Below are 19,876 nucleotides of genomic sequence, written 5' to 3'. Positions count from 1 at the left end.
TCTGCTTAGGGAAAAACTGTAAACTTAAAGGAGGAAAAGCACTGATGCTCACTCACTGTAGAAGAATTTAGTTTGTAGGAAAGATGGCAAACTTTTTTTTTCCTCTCAAAATGATTACTGAACAATTTTTAGAGCAAGATTTAAACAGTTACCATTGTGCTTCTAGACTTCAAAGTGCTTCTGCTGTTATGAATTATGTAAAATTTATTACTTTAAAAATCACAGTATCATCTTAATAAGTATACAAGTGTACGGAAGGCAAGTGGACTGTATATGTTAATTTACCTTCCTGGTTTGTAGGCAAACTGTTAGTTGTATTGTAGTTTGTAATAGTTAGATTTGTGGATAACAGTTTATATGTTATGATAGCACACCTTTAAAGAATCTAGTGATAACTATGAAGTATTGATAGTTTGCCATGCTTATTGTCCTTAGTAGTGTTCTTTTTATTATTGTAGTATATGATTATAAATCTCCATTAATAATATATATATTACTTCTGAATCTGCATCTTAATGTTAGGCTTTTAAAAAGTAACCCTTTCCCTTCTCCCATGTGACTCTTCTGAAAATGTACCAAGTCGCGATACAGAGAAAACCTGAAATTGTTAACACTCAACTATATCAACTAGGATATGCTTTGCACTACATTGCTTAAAGAGTACGGACCAGTGTTATGCCTGCAATCCCAGCGTGGTTCTTAGACACTTTATCTAAGGAAGTGCAGAGGAATAGAGAGTTAAAGTTATTCTTTGGAGAAACATGAACTGTGGTGTTCTCTCATTTGAAAACAAACAAACAAAAATTTGTGAAAAGCTATGAGGTGTAGCTGTAACACTAAATGTTTCACTGGTAATTATTATCAAAATAATACTGCTGCTAAATCATATTAAGATGCTAAGAAATTTCATCCCATAATGGTACAGTAAGAAACAATATAAAAAGATTTTACAAAAGAATAACATTTTTGTAATTTATCTGAAGCATTTAAAAAGTCTGCCATTAGCAGCACTAGTGAAATTTTGACTTGAGTATGTTAACAAAATTGAATAGACATGTACATGTTTCGTCATGCTGTTGATGAATCTGAGACCCATGTTATGCTTCCTCTTCTTTTCTAAATAGCTCTTCTAAAGTACTTTCATAAAATAAGTTTTTTAAATGTTTAGGACTGAATTTTTAAATTCAATTCTGTCTGAGGTCAAGTGTTTAATTAGAATTTCTACTTACCATTTTGTCAAAAGTGTGCTCCAACTACTTCAGAGTTTAAAAAAAAAATGGAATCATTAGTCTGCTTTGTGCATCAATGCTTGTCTCCTTTTTGCAGAATTCACATTTGGCCATCCAGTGTTTTCTCATGTGATTTAGGTGACATTTTTTTTTTCGCTGAACCTAGGAATCACACTGAAATGGAGTGAGTGGAAAAGTTCCAGGTGTAAATTAGAAAGTAAACCTTGTCTTTGGGATTTGTCACTGAACCATATAGAGAGCCTACCTTTGACTTAGACTGCAGAAGTTGCCTGACCTCAAGAAAAATAAAGCCACACAAATATAGGCATGCTTAGAATTGCTCTTCAAAGGCTACAAATCATCTGTTTTTTTAGTACAATGAACTAGTAGCAGGGGTGAGTGCTTCTGTAATCTCTTACCATCTGATTTAGTGTGAGACTTGTACTCCGCTGTTTGTTTGCTAATCTTGCTAGTTGTAGGTTTTAACCTCTTCCTGCTTTTCTCCAACTAGCATAGCTAGTCTGCTGCCCTAAGCCACTAACTGTATTTTACTCTTTTCCAATCTTCTGTACCTTTTTGTGCTTGTCACAAGTTCTTTGCATTTTTTAATTGGTGTAAACAGAATCACTCCCTTTCTTATAATCTTAAAAGCATACAGACACACAGAAAAGATAAATTAAACACATGCAGTCTGTGTAAAAAGTGAGCTGCATGGCCCTATTAAATAAAATATGGAAAGGTAGGGGTGGTTATTTATTTCGTTTTTGTTACCATCTCCAGCCTCCATATGGAGTTCTCCTTTGTATAAGCTGCCTTTTATAGACCAGTATGCCCCAACTTATTAATAAACAGAATAAACTGGAGATATGAAAAACTGTGGTTATTTCTATGATAGAGAAAAAAAAAAGTCAAACTATATTGTTAGTAAATATGACTGTCGTAATAAATCAGTGAGTATACTGTAGGCTGAATAGGAAATGTTTGAAAAAAAATCTGCAAGTATATAAAAGTGGTAAAGGAACATGTCCCCATTTAGCATAGCAGAGAAGATACTGTGTTTTAAGAGAAGCTTAATCTGGAAACAGCATGTACCTTGAAGATGCTGTGTTGCTGTACAGGAGGTCATCTTACAGGAACACAGAAATGGTGAAAGTGCAACTTTGTGTCTGCATTGCTTCAAGGTCAGTTAATGGAGAGAGAGTAGCCAGCTGCATAGTCATTCTCAAATTGTACAAAATATTCAGATGGGAGTTGCAACTGTAAAAGGGAAGTGTAGTTAATTCTAATACAAAAATCAAGTATTTATAAAACAGTAGGCTGAAATATACACAAAACCATTAATAATGCAGGAAATAGGGATATAAAAATAGAGAAATTAAGTTGTGTCTTCGGGATGCATTCTTTTGGATGTCTGTGTACAGCAGGACTTGGCAAATCTATGTATAGTTACAAATAAGAAAAATTCCTTGGCTAATAAGGATACACTGAACTTCATGTATCAGTCAAAATATATTTTAACCTAGTAGCTGTGAAGGTAACTGGTGTGTGTGTAGCATTCTGTTGCTGGATCCTTTTCGGCAGAAATTCTTACAATCCTGTGTGTTTTCACAAATCCACCTGAAGTACGCTCAGTGGTACAGTGCAAGTTGCCCATCAGTTCTTTGCTATTACACCAGCCACATGTCAACAATCTTTCCATTTCAAGATGTTAAATTGTAGAGAATGTGCAAATCATACGTCTCGAAGAACAATAGGTTGCTAGGTATTTGCAAATGAAGGAAGTACACTGTATTTTGAAACAGAAAGGTGAACTGTCTTAAAACCATAATGCTGATTTGGCCTGCACCAAGAACCGTGCAGCAGCATGTTTGTGTTTGGTAAAATCTGGAGGGAAAGGAGTCCTGCTTCTCTGACTTTGCTGATCCTGTTCCTTGAGCTGCTTTCTGCTTTTGCTCCTACTATTAAATTTCAGAGAAAATCCAGTTACTATTCATAATAATAGTTCTGCTGGACTGCCCCAAACCTGCGGTGCAGAAGGCAGCGAATTCTCTTGTGGATGGCCTCTGCAGTGCTTCGTTTGGGTGTTTGAAGGATCTGTAAATGCAGCCTTTTGCAGCACAGCAAAAAGCTGCTTCTGTCACAAGAGCACCTTGATGGATAGGAGGGAACGTAGAAACTTACGTTGCCTGTCCCAGTTGTCTAGGCTGCAGTGGCTGCAGTCATGTAGAACTAGCTTAGGACTGTCTAAATTAATGGCTTAAATGGTGGTAGCCAAGTCTCTGCAACAAATGCAAGCCATCAAGCTGTTCAAATTCTGAGGTAGTTTTTGCAAGTTGTGCTGAAATGAGAACTCATACCCTATGCAAGTATGATGCTACCTGACATAACTGACAATTTAGTAATCCCAGGCAATTGTAAAATGTTAGTTCTCTTCTGTGTCAAATAACCTCTCATTCATCGGATGTTTATGGTAGTGAACTTCATTGTTTATACTGCCTTTAATTGATGCTTTTTTTTCTTTTGTCTTCAGTTATGAGAAAGGTTAAATACCATCAGTGTTTTTTCTGCATGCGTCATTCACTACTTTATCTACTTCTGTTATGTTCACTAACTTCACCTCCTTTCCAAACAGAATAATGTTAATCTTTTAAATCTCTCCTGTGGATGACTGTCTTTTGTTTTAATCTGTTAATGTCATTCTCTTTTGCTTTTCTGTTTCTGATACATCTTTTTTTTTTAGATGGATGCTGTTAGTGAGCACATCATTTCTAGGGAGGTCACACCATACATTTATGTAATGGTATAACATTTTAAATCTACATTGAAAAGAGATGGTTGTGAACATCTTTCTTTGGTTTTCTCTGTCCCTTAAACTGACTATAATAATTGTTATGTCTTTTTTGGGCAGTAGTTTCCATTAGTTTAAATCTCATCGGTGAGTAGTAAAAATCTTTGTCTAGTGCGTATGTTCACGTCTTCTGGGGGTTGCTCTGACTTCTGTCTGGGAATTGGAGACCATTTTGGAGCCATTCCCTTCAAGGTGGTGTGTATAGCTGGTGCTGCTTCTTGAGGAAGTGGCCTTCTTCACGTCTTTCACAGTGCCTTTGAAAGCTGTTCTTTCTTACCTAGACACTGACCTTCCTTTGTTCCTCCCCTCTCTCCATCTCTTCCCCAAGTTTGTCCTTCTCCTGTTATTTAGGGTGTACAATTTTTTGCATGGGTTCTCATAATGGAGAAACATTAAACTTTGCCTTTTTTGGGTAGCAGGGTTTCTACTGATACACTTCAGTGAGTCCACATTAGTAAAAAACCAATTTTTTGTGGATTCACAAAGATAAAGAACAGCAGTTGCTTGATGACATACTTCAGGACAACTTGCATTTCTCTTTTAGAGTCTGGGCTGCTCTCTGCCTGCGGTTTCTGCATCTACAGTACTTTTTTTCCCAAAGCAGATTAAAGAAGACATTTAGTTTCTACTTCTTCGTAAGCTATACAAAGATTTTTGGCTGTTCCAGGTCATCAGTCAATCTCCAAACATTGAAATGACTCCTTAAGAATGATGAAAAAGTAGTAACTGAGTGTATACAATTACTTAACTGGAAAGGTGCCTTCCAGTCCATATAACATTAGACTAGGTAGGGGATAGACTGGTAAATAGATTGACACATGTGTTTAAAATACAAAACAGTGTGGGGAGAAAGGGCTCTATGCGTACTGCAAAGTTTACTCAACATAGATGTGACCAAACATTGAAAGAAGTAATACATAAAACATGACGAGACTGATGTTTCAAACTGGAGCTCAAGTTGTGCAATATACTAAAGACCTGTGTAGTGTGGATGTAGGTTTTTAAAAAGTACCACCTTGTTCTAGAACAATAGAACTTCAGTCCCTCATAGATAAGCTGTCTGTTTAGAGGGTTTCCATAAGTGCATCACACCGGGTGAATAGGTGCATTTTGCCCTTATTATTACTAGAATTACCTTAATGTTCTTGATTCACAGATTTTAAAAGTGTAATAGTGGTATGAAGATGCTCATAAAATGGGGTAGTTTTATTCTTCTTCCAAGACCTTGGCCAGGCTTCCAGAGAAAAGCAGATAACATGAGAAATTTAACTCTGCATAAACATAGCTGTAGAGCGTTGGACACAGGACTGTGATGTACACTGTTCATTTAAATCGATGTTAATAAATTACTGTCTTCATATAGGTATATCTGAGCCTTCTTTTGTTGCTAAAAGTGAAGATCGTTTGTTTAAACATTTGTTTGAAGACTATCAAAGATGGGTTCGTCCAGTGGAACACTTGAATGACACAATAAAAATAAAGTTTGGTCTTGCAATCTCTCAGCTAGTAGATGTGGTATGTATGGTAAATAAAGTTTTGCTAATTTTTCCCTAATTCTTAAAATTCTGTAACATAATGTCATATGAAATAATAGTGCATATTTTAGCTTAAACACAATAGATTAAACCTCCAGAATTACAGCATAATAAAAAATGCATAGTAGATGTGGATGAAGAAGTGATTGCAAAAAGGCTGAGAAGACAAATTACTCTTATGTTTAGTGGGGTTTTCAGAAAAAAAAAAGTCAAATCCCTAAGACTAAGGAGCTGTGTTTTAATTTATTTATTCAGTGGGACAGCAACATATTTTTAAACTTTATCCATCTAATTTTTGTAAAATTCAGGAACACTTTCAAATATTGCTTTTTTTCCCCCCTAAGCAGCAAAAAACCCTCTAAGCCTCCAAATATGACACTTTAATAGTAAGGGTGATTATCTCTTGGCATTACCTGTGATATAAAAGAGATCAACCAGATTATTTTTTTCCCCTGGTAATTATTCACTTCAGAATATTCTTTTTAAATTTAATTCACTGGTTATTGTTCTAAGAGGAGTTTTTCTTCCATATGTTGTCTGTTCCTTTATGTTTCTGTAGAAAAGCAGTAAGCCTGCATAAAATGCCATCAAATAAAAAAATGGAAGGGAGGAAAGAGACACAGAAGGGGAAAAATATAAATTTTATCAGTTAAATAATCAAAGGTCATAACTGAATGTTTAAACACTTCCCATATAAACATGTATTTCAGTGACTGGAATGCTTTTAGAAGTGTGTTTTTTATTTTAAATTACAGACCTCTGTGAAATAAGGCAGTTAGTAACTATGAAAGTACTGTGTAGTTTTTTGGTTTTTTTTTCATAAAATATGCTTTATTTTCATAGGATGAGAAAAATCAATTGATGACAACAAACGTCTGGTTGAAACAGGTATGTGTAAAATGCAGATGAAAAATTCTGAAGCTTTATAACTGCAAGTCAAACATTGGGAAAAACATTTTCTAATTAATTGTATATTCAAAAAACCTGAAGTTGTTGCATGAATTTTAATTTAACATAGTATCTATAAAAAATTTCCCTGGAAATGCGTTAAAGGATTAATTGTTATTAAACTCTTTCTTAAAAAAAAAAAAAAAAGTAAATTAAAAAGAATTACCTAGGTGTGGAGTGGAGTGTATCCAACCATCAGAAATTACTGCTTCAGCACATAAATTTTCCTTCAAATCCTATATTAGGAACGTATGGGTTTGTGTAGTCTTTTGTGTCATAGTTTTAAGATCTTTCTCTTGTGTGGTTTTTGAGATGATCAGATAAACATTGCTGAAGAATTTCAGTCTCAAAGTTGTATAGGCTTGCTATAAAGAGCTGCTTTTTCCTCTTAAGAATATTTGTTTATGGGCAGGAAAAAGCCTCAAGCTTTATAATAGAGTCCAATGCTGAACTTACCGACCATTATTAATTTGGGCAATGCTGCTCATAAATAATTTTTGATTTAACTTTGAAGAATGTTTGCAGACCCTGGTTATACTTACTGGCTTACTAAATTATTTTTGTTTGGGCTACTTCCTTTTTTTTTGCTGTTGTTCCCCATCCCTTCTGCTCCAGTGACTGTAATTTCAAGCAAAGTTTTTCTTTTCAGGAAAACTTGGAGATTACTCAGCAAGTATGAGATGGCAATAAGTCGATGATGACACTTTGTGCCCTCTTACTAGCATCTGCAGAACTTGTTGCAGTGGAAGCTGTCCAAATAAAATAAGAACTGACCTGAACATGCATTTAAAGTTCTGTGTGATGGTGAATTCTTAGAGACTTGCATTTTTTCCTCTTGAGCTCTTAGTTCAAGTATAAAATTACCAAAGTACTACTGTGCTTTTAATAGTGCTATTTTTAGTGTTTCTGGTAGAAATACGAACAACTATCTTGAGAATTGCGGCATGATTTTTTTTTTTCTTTGTGATGAAAATGTTTGAATTGCTTCTGATCAGCTTCCAAAATCATTGATGTTCATTCAGAACAAGCTTTTTTTCAAATTTATTTGCCTATACGTTCTAATAGCTCTGACTTATTTATACATGCTCTGAAAAAAGGATTTTAAGATATTAAGTTTTGTACAGAAATACTATCAAGTGGCTCTTACAACAGAAAACAAATATTGGATGAGGTAAATAGATGTCTGTTCAGCAAATTCACTGCTGAATGCAAATTTTATAAGCCAGTTTGATTTTTTTTTTAAATTGCCTTTTTGTCAATTTTCGTCTAGTCTTGCCCTGCTTAGATCAACTCCACAATAATGGTGATTTTTACATCTCACATATCCACAGGAATGGATAGATGTAAAATTAAGGTGGAATCCTGAAGACTATGCTGGAATAACATCTATTCGTGTCCCATCAGATTCCATTTGGATCCCAGATATCGTGTTGTATGACAAGTAAGATTTTAATCTTTTCATATAAAATACGTTTACTTTTTACTGTCCAAGCTGCTTCTAGGAGGCTCATGGGATAAATTGATTGTGCGTGTGCATTTAGCAGAGCTAAGAATGTGTAGAAGAATTGCCTCTGAATACAAATGGATTTTGTTGCATGGTAAATGCTTAAATGTTTTGCTTTACTTCTATCTGGAATTTCTAGTCTCATTGAAAAGTTTATTTCCACTTCTTCCTGTAAGCTCTTTTTAAATTTTTTTTTTTAATTAGAAAACAATTGTCTTACATGGTGCTGGGTGCAAACTAATAGTGTAGAGGGGAGGGAGGAAAGCAACTAATTAATGCTGTTTAAGTCATATTCATCATGGATTTAAAATGAAGTACACTCAACTCTAGGGGATTTTTTTTTTTTTTGAGAATTAATGGATCTCAGAAGCAATAACTTTTGAATTAACCGTTCTGCTCAAGTCAGGTGCATATACAGCGCTTTAACATTTCCTGGCTTGAGTCAGGAAAAAAGGTTGTTGCAGCAATTGTAAATTCAAGTTTGGAGGTGACACACATGTATTATTTTACCGGTTTCATTACTTTTTTCTTCAATAATTGTGACTTGGCCAAATTGAAATGGAAAAGTATTTATGCTGTATTACCAAGAGAAACACCACAGTTTGTTCATGCTGATAAAGGTCAGGATTTTTACAATCCCTTGCATAAGTCATTTGGTCCACAGAAAGTTGCACAGATCTTTTCAGGATTTGAAAATACTCTGCAGTCCTCCAAAGCTGTTTACCCGTGAGATTCAGATAAGAAAAAAAGAAAGGTTGACTGTGAACACAGTACAAATGTTGCCTATGAAGGGGGAGAAGGAATAAACAACTGAAATGACAATAACAAAACATATTTTATTATTTAAAAACACACACCCACACCCCACACAGCCCCCACTGTAATTGCCTGCGTATATCTCTTTCAGTGCAGATGGACGTTTTGAGGGAACATCTACAAAAACTGTGGTAAAATATGATGGCACCATTGCTTGGACTCCACCAGCAAACTACAAAAGTTCTTGTACTATTGATGTGACCTTCTTCCCCTTTGACCTCCAAAATTGCTCCATGAAATTTGGTTCCTGGACTTATGATGGCTCACAGGTTGATATAATTCTTGAAGATTATGATGTAGACAAAAGAGACTTTTTTGATAATGGAGAGTGGGAAATAGTGACTGCAACAGGGAGCAAAGGAAATAGGACTGATGGATGCTGCTGGTATCCTTTTGTTACATATTCATTTATAATTAGGCGCTTGCCACTTTTTTACACATTGTTTCTCATTATTCCTTGTATTGGGCTTTCGTTTCTAACTGTCCTTGTCTTCTATCTTCCTTCAAATGAAGGTGAAAAAATTTCACTTTGCACTTCCGTACTGGTATCTTTGACTGTTTTTCTTCTTGTTATTGAAGAGATTATTCCATCATCTTCTAAAGTTATCCCACTTATAGGAGAGTACTTGGTGTTTACTATGATATTTGTGACATTGTCCATTGTGATAACTGTGTTTGCTATCAATATTCATCATCGCTCTTCATCTACACACAATGCTATGGCACCATGGGTTCGCAAGATATTTCTTCACAAACTTCCCAAGCTGCTTTGCATGAGAAGTCATGTAGATAGATACTTTGCTCAGAAGGAGGAAACAGGAAATATAAATGGATCAGAATCATCTAGGAACACCTTGGAAGCAGCTCTAGATTCTATCCGATACATTACAAGGCATGTTACGAAGGAGAATGAAGTGCGTGAGGTGGGTGTATTAATCATATTACACTGATTTTGTAAAACTGGAAATTAGAAAACTGAGTAATGGTTTACTATGCAGTTGCATGTTAAATATGTGCTGTGGGATTTTCAGTTTTTGTACTTCAATGGAAGCTATGTAATTGTTTCCACTGGAAAGAGGTATAGGCATGGTACAATACTGAGTATTCTTATAGATACTGGGCTGATATAATACCATCCTTGGGTTTTTAAAAATCTTTTGCTGTCTTCTAGAAGTAAGTTCATGTTGTTAATTACACGTTTTCAGAGATGCTTCTCTGTTACAAGAGCATGTACCATAACTGTTCTCTACAGCGCAGCTGTATGTTATTTTCAGGATGAAAGAAGTAGGTATTTTTTATTTTAATGTTGTGCCTGAATGCTATCTGGAAAATGCATTTGCCTTACACGTCTGGAATAAATAATGCTAAGCCTTATTTTGCAGCTTTCAATTACAAATAAAAACAATTTTTAATGCCCTAACTTATATTAGTTTAAATACAAGCTATAGCCATATGTTGGTCATTTTGTGCTGAGATCAAACATGGACTAGGTGACTTCTTGAGTGTTCTCTTCTAGCCTTATTATTATTTGTCTCTAAATTATATCAAAAGATGTCAAAGGCTTTCTTTTTCAGTCTGTACATTTGCATTCTGAACTATCCTTAATGGATATTTACACCATTTGGGTAAGAGCATGATGAATCTATTTTCTTTCCATTCTTTTTAAACTAGCGCTACTAGAACATCAGAGACTTAAATGCCACTTTCAGGCTAGTGTAGAAATATAGAAGTTTGTTGTGTGGCCTTATGATACTGCTATCTGTTTCTCACGGCAAGGCCTGAGATTCTGTTTACATAGAAATTACTGACTTCAAAAGTCACTGGTTGCTGAGAGCATGTTCTCACATGCTAGCCTAGGTGTAAGCTAACTGCACTAATGTATCTTCTCTGGACTCGACTCTGACATTATCACAAGGGATCCAGCCTAGATTTTGAATAAATGTATCTAATGTACTGTTAAAATGGCATCTAATACCCCTGCAATGTAGAAACAGCACAAATAGGATAGTTTGCTATTAAATACATAATTTCCTGTAAATTAAGAGCTGGTTTTCTTTCTCTTACTGAACTTACTCTATCTGAGTGTGAGTGACAAGAGAGGTGCTAAGTGTTTTTGTTTTTCAGGTGTAGTGTTGTGATTCTCAACCTCAGAAATTAAAATACAGCTGGCAGGGAATTAGCTTGTGTTTTATTATTTGGGCTCCAGAGAATACAAGCTTTAATTGCAAAAAGTTGTTAATAAAAACAACACAGCTAGTGCTGTTGTAGCCTTTCCTCTTAGGAAGCAGTAGGCTTGGGAAATGTGGTTGGCTCCAGTTCAAATAAAAGACAATTGGTTGGCAGGATTTTAATTTGCTTGCACAATTACGTCTGCTATACTTGCAAAATTGTGTACAGATACAAATAATCCTATCAGAAAGGAAAACAGGCTTGAAATACTGTGAGTATTCTCCCTGCTGTATAAGTCTGCAGCAGTAACTTCACAGCTTTCAGATCTTGTATGTTCTTTGTTTTTTAGGTTGTTGAAGACTGGAAATTTATTGCTCAGGTGCTTGATCGAATGTTCTTATGGACTTTTCTTCTGGTTTCAATAATTGGATCACTTGCATTGTTTATTCCTGTTATTCATAAATGGGCAAGTATAATAGTACCTACACATATAGGCAGTACACATGCATAAAACATTTTTGGATCTGTCTCTTGCTAATACTTCTCTAAAAAGTTTTGCAGTAGCTCTGTTTCCATGGATGTTCTTTATAGGCATGTTTCTGATAGAGTGAAAAAAAATCCAAAACCAGAAAATTATGTTTGTATTAAAGCATGGCATCCCTAGGACACATAGAAATCAAGTTGCTTATTGCGAGTCTACTAAGTTACTTTTAAATCAGGTCAGATTTGAAAGGACCTTCTCAAGCACCTGCGTGTATGATATGCCAGAAAAGCATAGACTGACACTTACTGCGAAATAGGAGGATTTAAAGTTATTTGGTGATGATCACACTGTAGTCCAATTATTAAATTACTATATGAATTGCTATATTAAGTATAAAATATTTGCAGATATTTAGTAGAGTTGCTTATTTCAATTTGCTATAGTGTGCAAGGGCGAATTTTTATGAACTATCTTAAGTGTGTTACAAAAGTATAAATTTTCTGTAGAGTAAATTTAAAATAATAATAAAATTACCAGTTAAACTTCCCATATATTCAGCATATAAGTAAAAATAGTGATTTGACTATGTTTTGCCTTTATAAATTTTCAGTGGAATTTGCTGCTGACTTTAACACCTTGTTAATTCTATCATACTGACATGAATATTTAATACAGTAAGCCTTAAAATGCCTGAGGGATACATGTATATCATTGATAACTCTGTATCAGCTATGGAAAGGAAGGCAAAGGCAATTAAGTGAGTTGCCCAAGTTGCACAAATATTCTAATAGATGGGAATATTCAGATTTCTTTATTTTTGACAAAGAATTTGATACAGTATGTTAGTTGCAAACTTGTTCATAATTTCCTGCCTTTGTTTGTTTCTCAGAATTAAGTTTTTAAGCACAGGTAGAAGGAATTTGGGGAATGCCTTTCTGAAGAAAATGGGTTGAAAATTATTATGGTATGTAACCAAGTACAGATGATTAAATTTTTACGCTTTAGTTAAACCAAACTTACAAATCTACCTTTAATAGGTTCTCTCACTTACAGAGCCGTATGTAACTCTAAGCAGCCAGGGCTTACTGCTTTCCATACTTCCTTTTTTCTGAGAGTGTTGAAAACTTAACTTGCAACGTTTTAATTATTCCGTTAAAATGTATTCTTTAAATACTGTTTTAAAATTCTTTACATTAATTCCAATGCCACCTTTCTTAAAAGCTTTATTTCTGGAAGAAACTCTAAAATAGACAGTCCTACACCAAGGTTTTGTCAGTGTACTTCATAACGCAGTTGCATCCTGCTGGGCTAATACAGTAATGCCCAGCTAGAGTAAGTCTTGGGAAGTTTTTATTTGTTTAAATTATTACATTAATAATAACAACATGTTTAGGTGAAAAGTTTAATGCAAATTGTGTTATCTTTGATAATGTAAGTTTTTATGGTGGTTATGAATTTGGAAAAGGGATACATCCTTTCACCTCCATCTCCTTCAGAATAGCCCTGTTTGGCATTGTACTGATTATAATACTGATTGCTTATGTCATAACTTATAGAAAATTGAATATTTATTTGAAATTATTTTGACCTGTAGGACATTCTTGGGTTTGGGTAGCCTTTTAAGGCTCACAGGCAGGGAAATGATGCCAGGCAAGCCTTTTGTTTTTAAAATATCAACTTATAAATAATTCTGATCTTAAAGGGAGTCACTCTTCCTCTTCAGTTATAAAAATACATCTGGCATTGGATATCTATTTTCTCTATTCCCATAATAATTAATTTTAAAGGTAAATTTGCAAAGATTATCTGATTTAATCCGTTAGTATCATAATTTTAACTTTCTCAGTATTACTAAGATTAAACAATGGGTCAGTGAGTTTCTCTGTGTGGAAGCTGCAGAAATATTTTAGAGATCTTATTTCCTCTTCAAATGCAAAATTTCTCGTTATAGTCTTCCTTGGGTTTGATTTACTGAAGTTTACTCTTACCTGAAGAGAAAGCAAAGTAAGTAAAACTATAGGTTAGCTATATACTATTTTTTTAACTCCTCACCTCATCTCTTTCCTGTTGTTAAATGTCTGTAGACTGCCCAATTATATCATCAGGTGATTGGCAGCATATTGGCCAAAGGGGTCCCAGCCTTTATACCAGTAACTCAGAATTTTTGCATGCATGAATTTCTTTTAGTCACTTGTACAATCTGATCATGATAAATGCAGGTAAGATAGCCGACATTAGAATCCTTGGAGTCTTCAGCTTATCATGAGGTGTGTCTGACATAAAATCATGTTGATAGACTCAGAAGCATGGGCCTTTACTTATGTAACTTGTTTCTGAATGTGTTGAACTGTAGCTAATGCTACCTTATGTAGGCTTTTGTCTCTCAGTCAAAATAAATGAGAAAAAACACAATTTTCAACAGCTTGATTCTCTTTATTTTCATAAATGTTACATCACTTGGTACACTGACTTTCCAAAAAGTTTCCAGTTTACTACAGTTTATATGTTTACAAAATATTTTCTCGTTACAGTATTTTGTTGCATTCTTTATTCATGCTCGTAAATTATCTGCCTTTACTGATTTAAAAAAAAAAAAAAAAAAGTATGCCTAAGAAGCAATTTTCACATACTTTACAGGACTATCATAAAACTCTGCTATTGCAGGATGCTTCTGTATCCAAACAATCCTATCAGAGTATTTTGATCCTTTGCATAACCTGCAGAGTGCATCTGTTTGTTTTACTTGTTTTAAACATTTTTAAACGTTATTAGGTCTGAATAACTTGCTTTTTCTGACAGTCTTCTCATACATTGAAATAATGGGGATGCACAGTTTACATTATGGCTGCTTTATTACCATCATCTATTATTTACCTATTTGTTTTCCTTTTGTAGTAAGCCTGCTCATGGTCCTTTCCTCCCACTATTTGAGTCAGTTTATACACCAGGTGGCAATGTCTGCATTCTAGCGATTTGCAATGTGTACTTCCTAAAACATTTGCTTATCATGAGGGCATTCATTGAACTCACTGTGAACTTACTCCCAGAAGATCCTGTCATGGTCTGAAGAGATGTGACACCAGACTTGTGGAAACAAATTTAGTAGCCCGAAGTAGTCAACCTCTCTTGACTTTCTGAATATTCATGTGATTTTCAGTTTCTTTATCAACCCTTTCTTAAACCATTCCTGTAGTACTACCTACATCTTTTCCAGTAATTCCAAAAAGTAGCTGGCAAGCATAGCTCATTCATATTACTTTGAGATTAGCTGTCATAAAGGTTCAAAAATTTTCTGTTTTCACATTTTTAACAAAACTCTCTTGGTCAAGCAAAGTCAAGGCCAAGAGAGGTCCTTATTCTACTACACATATAAGAGACATCAGGTGCTGGGGTGGGGGTGCAGAGTTGGTTGGCAAAAGTTTTATTTGATTTCACAACATACTATTTAATCTTTACATTTCATCTCCAGCCATCAAAGGTTGTAAAAACAATCCTGCTGTTCCTAGAATACATACCAGGATGAAAACCCATAGAAAAATACGATCAATTACCATGGCAACGTATTTCCAGTCATCCTGAATCTGAAAAATAAATTGAAGAGCAAGTAGGCATGTTTATTAGATGAATAATTTGCATTAGCAATTAGTACTATTTCATATAGGAAGCACAGGTTGTTTTTCTGTATGTAGATGTCTTTCATATATGCACAACTTACATATCTCTGTTTTCATTGACAAATTAATTCATCTCGAAGAAGCTTCATTTGAATATGCTATTTGTGGCAAAGCCAAAAGCTACTTCCTCAAATACAGAAAGTTGTTCACCAAGACATTGGACTTCACGAGATACAACTTGTCTTCTATATGCCAAAAAGCAAAGTGGAAAGCTTTACATTCTTAGGTGATGAGGTTTGTCCAGAAAACTTTACTGAAACAGACTGTTCCTACTGGTCTTTAGGCAGCATGTAAAAGGACAAAAGTTAATTGGTATATAATTATTTGTTATATTTCTTATGTAATACTGAAATTTGATTGTTCTCATGCACGATGTAAAGTTCATCAGCTTACCTTCCCTGTAGAAAGGGAAACAAGGTTCCAAAAAACAGGCTTTTCTACTGTTTTTTACAGTTGGCATTATAACAAGAGTGATACTGAAGTATCATATATTATTATATGTTAATGGTAACTACATTAGGTTATCATTTTAATTACTCTTGAGATTACAATTTGAATTTTTACTTCATTTTTCTTCAGGAAGGCTAATAAATTAATAGTACATTTGTTGTTATTGAAATTTTGTGCTTTTTAGCTTAGAACTTGTTTGTTAAGGCAGACTTAAAAAAACCAAAACAACCCCATATTTTCTGTAGCAACAAATTGAAGTTCTGATTTCAGCAGAAATAAAATAGCTTCATTCTAATGTTAAGTGCCATACTTCAGAGGATTTAAATTCAATGACAATTGTGATGGTGTGGCTACTGTTCTTTGTATGTTTGAGGAACATGATGAAAAGAAAACCTTGAATTTTTTTTTGTTACATCAAGATGCAGTTTTATGAAAGATGACGGGCCCCATCTTGCAGCAGTTATCTGATTTAGCTACAGCACTTTACTGTGCAGCAGCAGAATATGCCACATCATCACTGAAGAACATTCATTCTTATGTTCTTTGTTATCGACGGTAAGCTGTGGGAGGGAGAATGTAACTTTCTAAAGGCCTTAGAGTCAGCAAATTGCACTCTTAAGTTTATAACTTGAAAAATCCTCCCTCTGAATCTTGTAGGACGGATGCTCAAGTATGTTTCCCTAGCAGTGGTTACCTTAACATGCTTCACTAAGTATATGTGTTGTCAATAAAGACATTGTTGCGCAACAGAGCTGCTCCCCGAAATTATTTAAATTCAAAATTGCACATATTTGTAATACAGCTTGGGTCATTTACTTGTATAAAATAATGGTTTGTGCTGTCCTTTTGGGGGGTGAAGGGGTTGGGGATTTATTTTTTTTTCTGAGATCTCTTTTTCTTACAAACCACACTAATGGCAAATAGAATCTGCAGTTTGAGAAATAGTAAAATATGTTCTTACCTCTTTTGCTTCGTTCTGCATTTTCATATTTTCTGCAATGTATTTAACACTTTCAATAGCATCTCTCATTTGTGGTGACAGAACTGAAGATGAAAGCAGAGGATCTACAGACTCAGAGCTTGAACTTCTTGTGAGATTGCCACTGAAATCAGAGAACTTCGTTCGTTGATACTGACAACAGCTGCATGCCATATGTTGACATCCAAAGCCATCTTTGCAGCATTTGGTTTCAGAACTGTTGAAGCAATTTAAGTTTGAAAACTCAGAAGTTAAAAGTGGTTTTGGCTTCTGATTATTCTCTTCATCACTGGCAGGCCTTGTCATAAACATGATCCTGGGAAGTAAGTTCAGGAAAATGGTTCTCACCCACACAGGCATTGTGTGTGTCTTGGGTGTTCTGTAGTGCACGTTAAGTACAAATACTGTGATGACAATAGATAGAGTTACAAAGATCATGGTGAAAAGGAGGTATTCCCCAATAAGTGGAATTACCAGGGAGGTAGAAGGTATAGTTTCTGTGATAACAAGAAGGAACACTGTTAAAGATAGAAGGACTGATATACAGAGTGTTACCTTCTCACCACAGTCTGAAGGCAAATAAAAAACTAGTACAGTCAGAAAAGAAATCAGCAGACATGGAATAATCATATTGATAGTGTAAAATAAGGGTAAACGCCTAATGTAAAGAGAATATGTGATGTCTGTATATATCTCTTCACAGCAGTTGTATTTGATGTCATGTTTATACCCAGGAGCTTTAATAATAGCCCATTCTCCGCTCTCCCAGTAATCTTTCAGGTTCATTGTAGAGCCAATTAAAACTAAGTCAATTTTGGCTTTATCGTAAGACCAGGAACCAAACTTCATGGTGCAGTTCTGATAGTCAAATGGGAAATAGGTTACATCTATTTTACATGAGCTTTTAAATATAGCCGGAGGTATCCAGGTCACATCACCCGTGTATTTTAATAGAGCCTTTGTCTTGTCATCCACCTGGAAATCCCCAACTGCACTGTGAAGCAAATAAAAATAACAAAAATTAGAATGCGGCTCCTCCAGGTAGTTTCATACATTCAGATCATACACATTAATCTGTTTTGGGAAAGTAAGCAATTATATGTTGACACAGCTGAATTGCACATGCAGGACTGAGTCAGTGGCCGTCATAAATTTGCATAGTTAAAATGAAATAAAGAGATGTATAAATTTACCATGGAGGATTTGAAAGGAAATATTCTCCCTTACACTAACATGGCTCAGTGCAATCAATATTCAAAGCAGCAAATAGGAGATTGCAAATGGCCATCTGACTAGATGATCATGGTAGGTCCCTTCCAACTGAACTATTTTATTCTATTCTATTCTAGATCAAGCACATCCGAACCCAAGGGCTGATAAGAGGATACCTGCAGTACTGGTATTCCCACCTCTTCTGTGGACAGTGCAGGTAGTAACTATGGAAAGAGGGATTAGGGCTGGGTGTGTCTTTGCATAAGGAGGGTATTTAGTGAGGGTTTTTTTAAGGCCCACATTGCTATTCAGATCACACGGACCATATAAGGTCCGTGTGAGAATTTCAGTTGGTTATATTAAAAAGTAAAACTAAAAAAGGTAATTAAGGTTTTATGGCCACAGTTAGAAAAGGAGCGTCATCACTGTTGTTCCACAGACCTAAGTTTTGGATCTGTGTAGCTAAGTCCATTTCACCGAGAACTGTTTGCCTACATAGCAGAGGGATCCATTTAGTTACAGTGTGGCTCCTCACATTGCGGAAACTGCCATCCAAAGTACACTTCACCTGTGGCTTTGGTATGTCAGCACTATTATTGTAAAGGTGTCAAATAGTGAGTTTAACTGCTAAAAAGCTAGGATTTGTAGGTTTTTTTCAGTTAAAGCTCTGACTTTCAGACAAGAACTCCTAAGTCCAGGGGAATTTCTTGCCACCTCCCTTGTAGACGGTTATAAAAATAATGAAAGTAGGGGCTTGTGAAGGGGAAAAAGCAAGGTCCACTTTTGCCTGCCCACTTGCAGCTCCAGGTTAGGAGCTGGGTTCTGCCCAGTGATGCTGATGGTGAGTACAGCAACAGGCAGATGTGGGACACAGGTATGTTGAAAAACAAGTTTTTCAATTAATTCTGTGAACCTGCTGCTGATTTGTTTTTTAAACAAGTAACATCACCCCCCTTCCTCCTGAGTTAAGATAAATGTGCAAGAGTCTTACTTGTTATATAAAACAATATCTGGCTTCCAGATCTGGCCAGATGGTACTCGGATGAATTCAGCACCGCCGTAGTCTGCTGGATTCCACCGAAGCTTGTAATCATTCCAGATCTAATTGGGGAAGAAATGGGTCTGTGTTAGGTTTGTGAAGAAATTGAAATTGAACGGCCTAGACTCAAACCAAGTGCTATCATATAATCTTTAGGGTTTTTTTTTTTTTTTATTTTGGATACTGCAATGATTAGATGTTTCTTTAACAAAGATGTATGTCTGGTGTTTATTCACATGGAGATTGTGGGTGGGCCTAGGGGTCTGGATGTGACTTACCTCTGTGTGGCAGTGTCCCAGGAATGTCTAACTCAGTAACTGAAACAACTTGAAAGGGAGTAAGGCACCCTCTTGACAGAGAGTGTAGGACTTTAATAATAACTTAGGTGTCAAAAAGCCAGGTATCTGTGGGACAGTGTAAACAAATTCTGGGGAGGCTCTGGTGCTGGGTGTGAGCACAGAGTGGAGGTGGGGTTAGAAAGAGCTGCCGGGTGTCCTCGCTCAGGTAAGTAACAGTCATGTTCATAGGGCTCGTTAAACCCCAGTTTAACAAAGTTGAATATTAAGCTGAAGCTGGGAATTAAGTCGGTTATTAAGCTGAGTGCAACAGTAATTGCATTTTTAACCCATAAAAAGCCTTTTATGCGAAGTCAGCGGTTTTGGTTTGTTCTCTGTCTAGGACAGCACCATGCGATGCTGTGCAGGACATCCCTGCTGAGGGGTCTGCTGAGGCTGGGTGTTTGGGGGTCTTCAGAGCAAAAAACACAGCATTTACCGACTTTGTTAAGCATAGGAGGGTTACGGCTGCAGCTGACAGTTAAACCTGAGTTTAACAGCTGCCCTCCGAGCCAGGCCCCTATCTATTTAAATGCTGCAGCACCGGCAGGTAGTGAGACAGAAAGATGGAGGGGCCGGTGGGGATGTGGTTTCTGGCCGGTCAGCTCACGAGGTGGGAGGTGCCCCCTTGCAGGAGGTCGCCCGGGCCCTAGC

At 35.8% G+C, this 19,876-nt stretch overlaps 2 protein-coding genes across 2 annotated transcripts; one reads left to right on the top strand and one right to left on the bottom strand.

Moving 5' to 3' along the window:
- Window positions 1-5,446: 5,446 nt before the first annotated feature.
- On the top strand, window positions 5,447-11,560 carry CHRNA5 (cholinergic receptor, nicotinic, alpha 5 (neuronal)). The gene is made up of 5 exons (XM_010087744.1): window positions 5,447-5,592; window positions 6,456-6,500; window positions 7,892-8,001; window positions 8,972-9,803; window positions 11,399-11,560. Exons 2-5 carry the CDS (start codon window positions 6,474-6,476, stop codon window positions 11,558-11,560), a joined length of 1,131 nt encoding a protein of 376 aa, XP_010086046.1. The 5' UTR covers window positions 5,447-5,592; window positions 6,456-6,473.
- Window positions 11,561-14,985: 3,425 nt separating this feature from the next.
- Window positions 14,986-18,949, bottom strand: CHRNA3 (cholinergic receptor, nicotinic, alpha 3 (neuronal); the record flags this gene model as incomplete). Its single annotated transcript, XM_010087743.1, has 3 exons — window positions 14,986-15,114; window positions 16,619-17,630; window positions 18,840-18,949. Coding segments are annotated over 3 exons (1,251 nt in total), but the record flags the coding sequence as incomplete, so codon positions are not given.
- Window positions 18,950-19,876: the final 927 nt, after the last annotated feature.

Source organism: Pterocles gutturalis, unplaced genomic scaffold (assembly GCF_000699245.1).
Source record: "Pterocles gutturalis isolate BGI_N339 unplaced genomic scaffold, ASM69924v1 Scaffold27761, whole genome shotgun sequence".
Classification (NCBI taxonomy): Eukaryota; Metazoa; Chordata; class Aves; order Pterocliformes; family Pteroclidae; genus Pterocles; species Pterocles gutturalis.
This window is presented reverse-complemented; position numbering and strand designations above follow the sequence as displayed.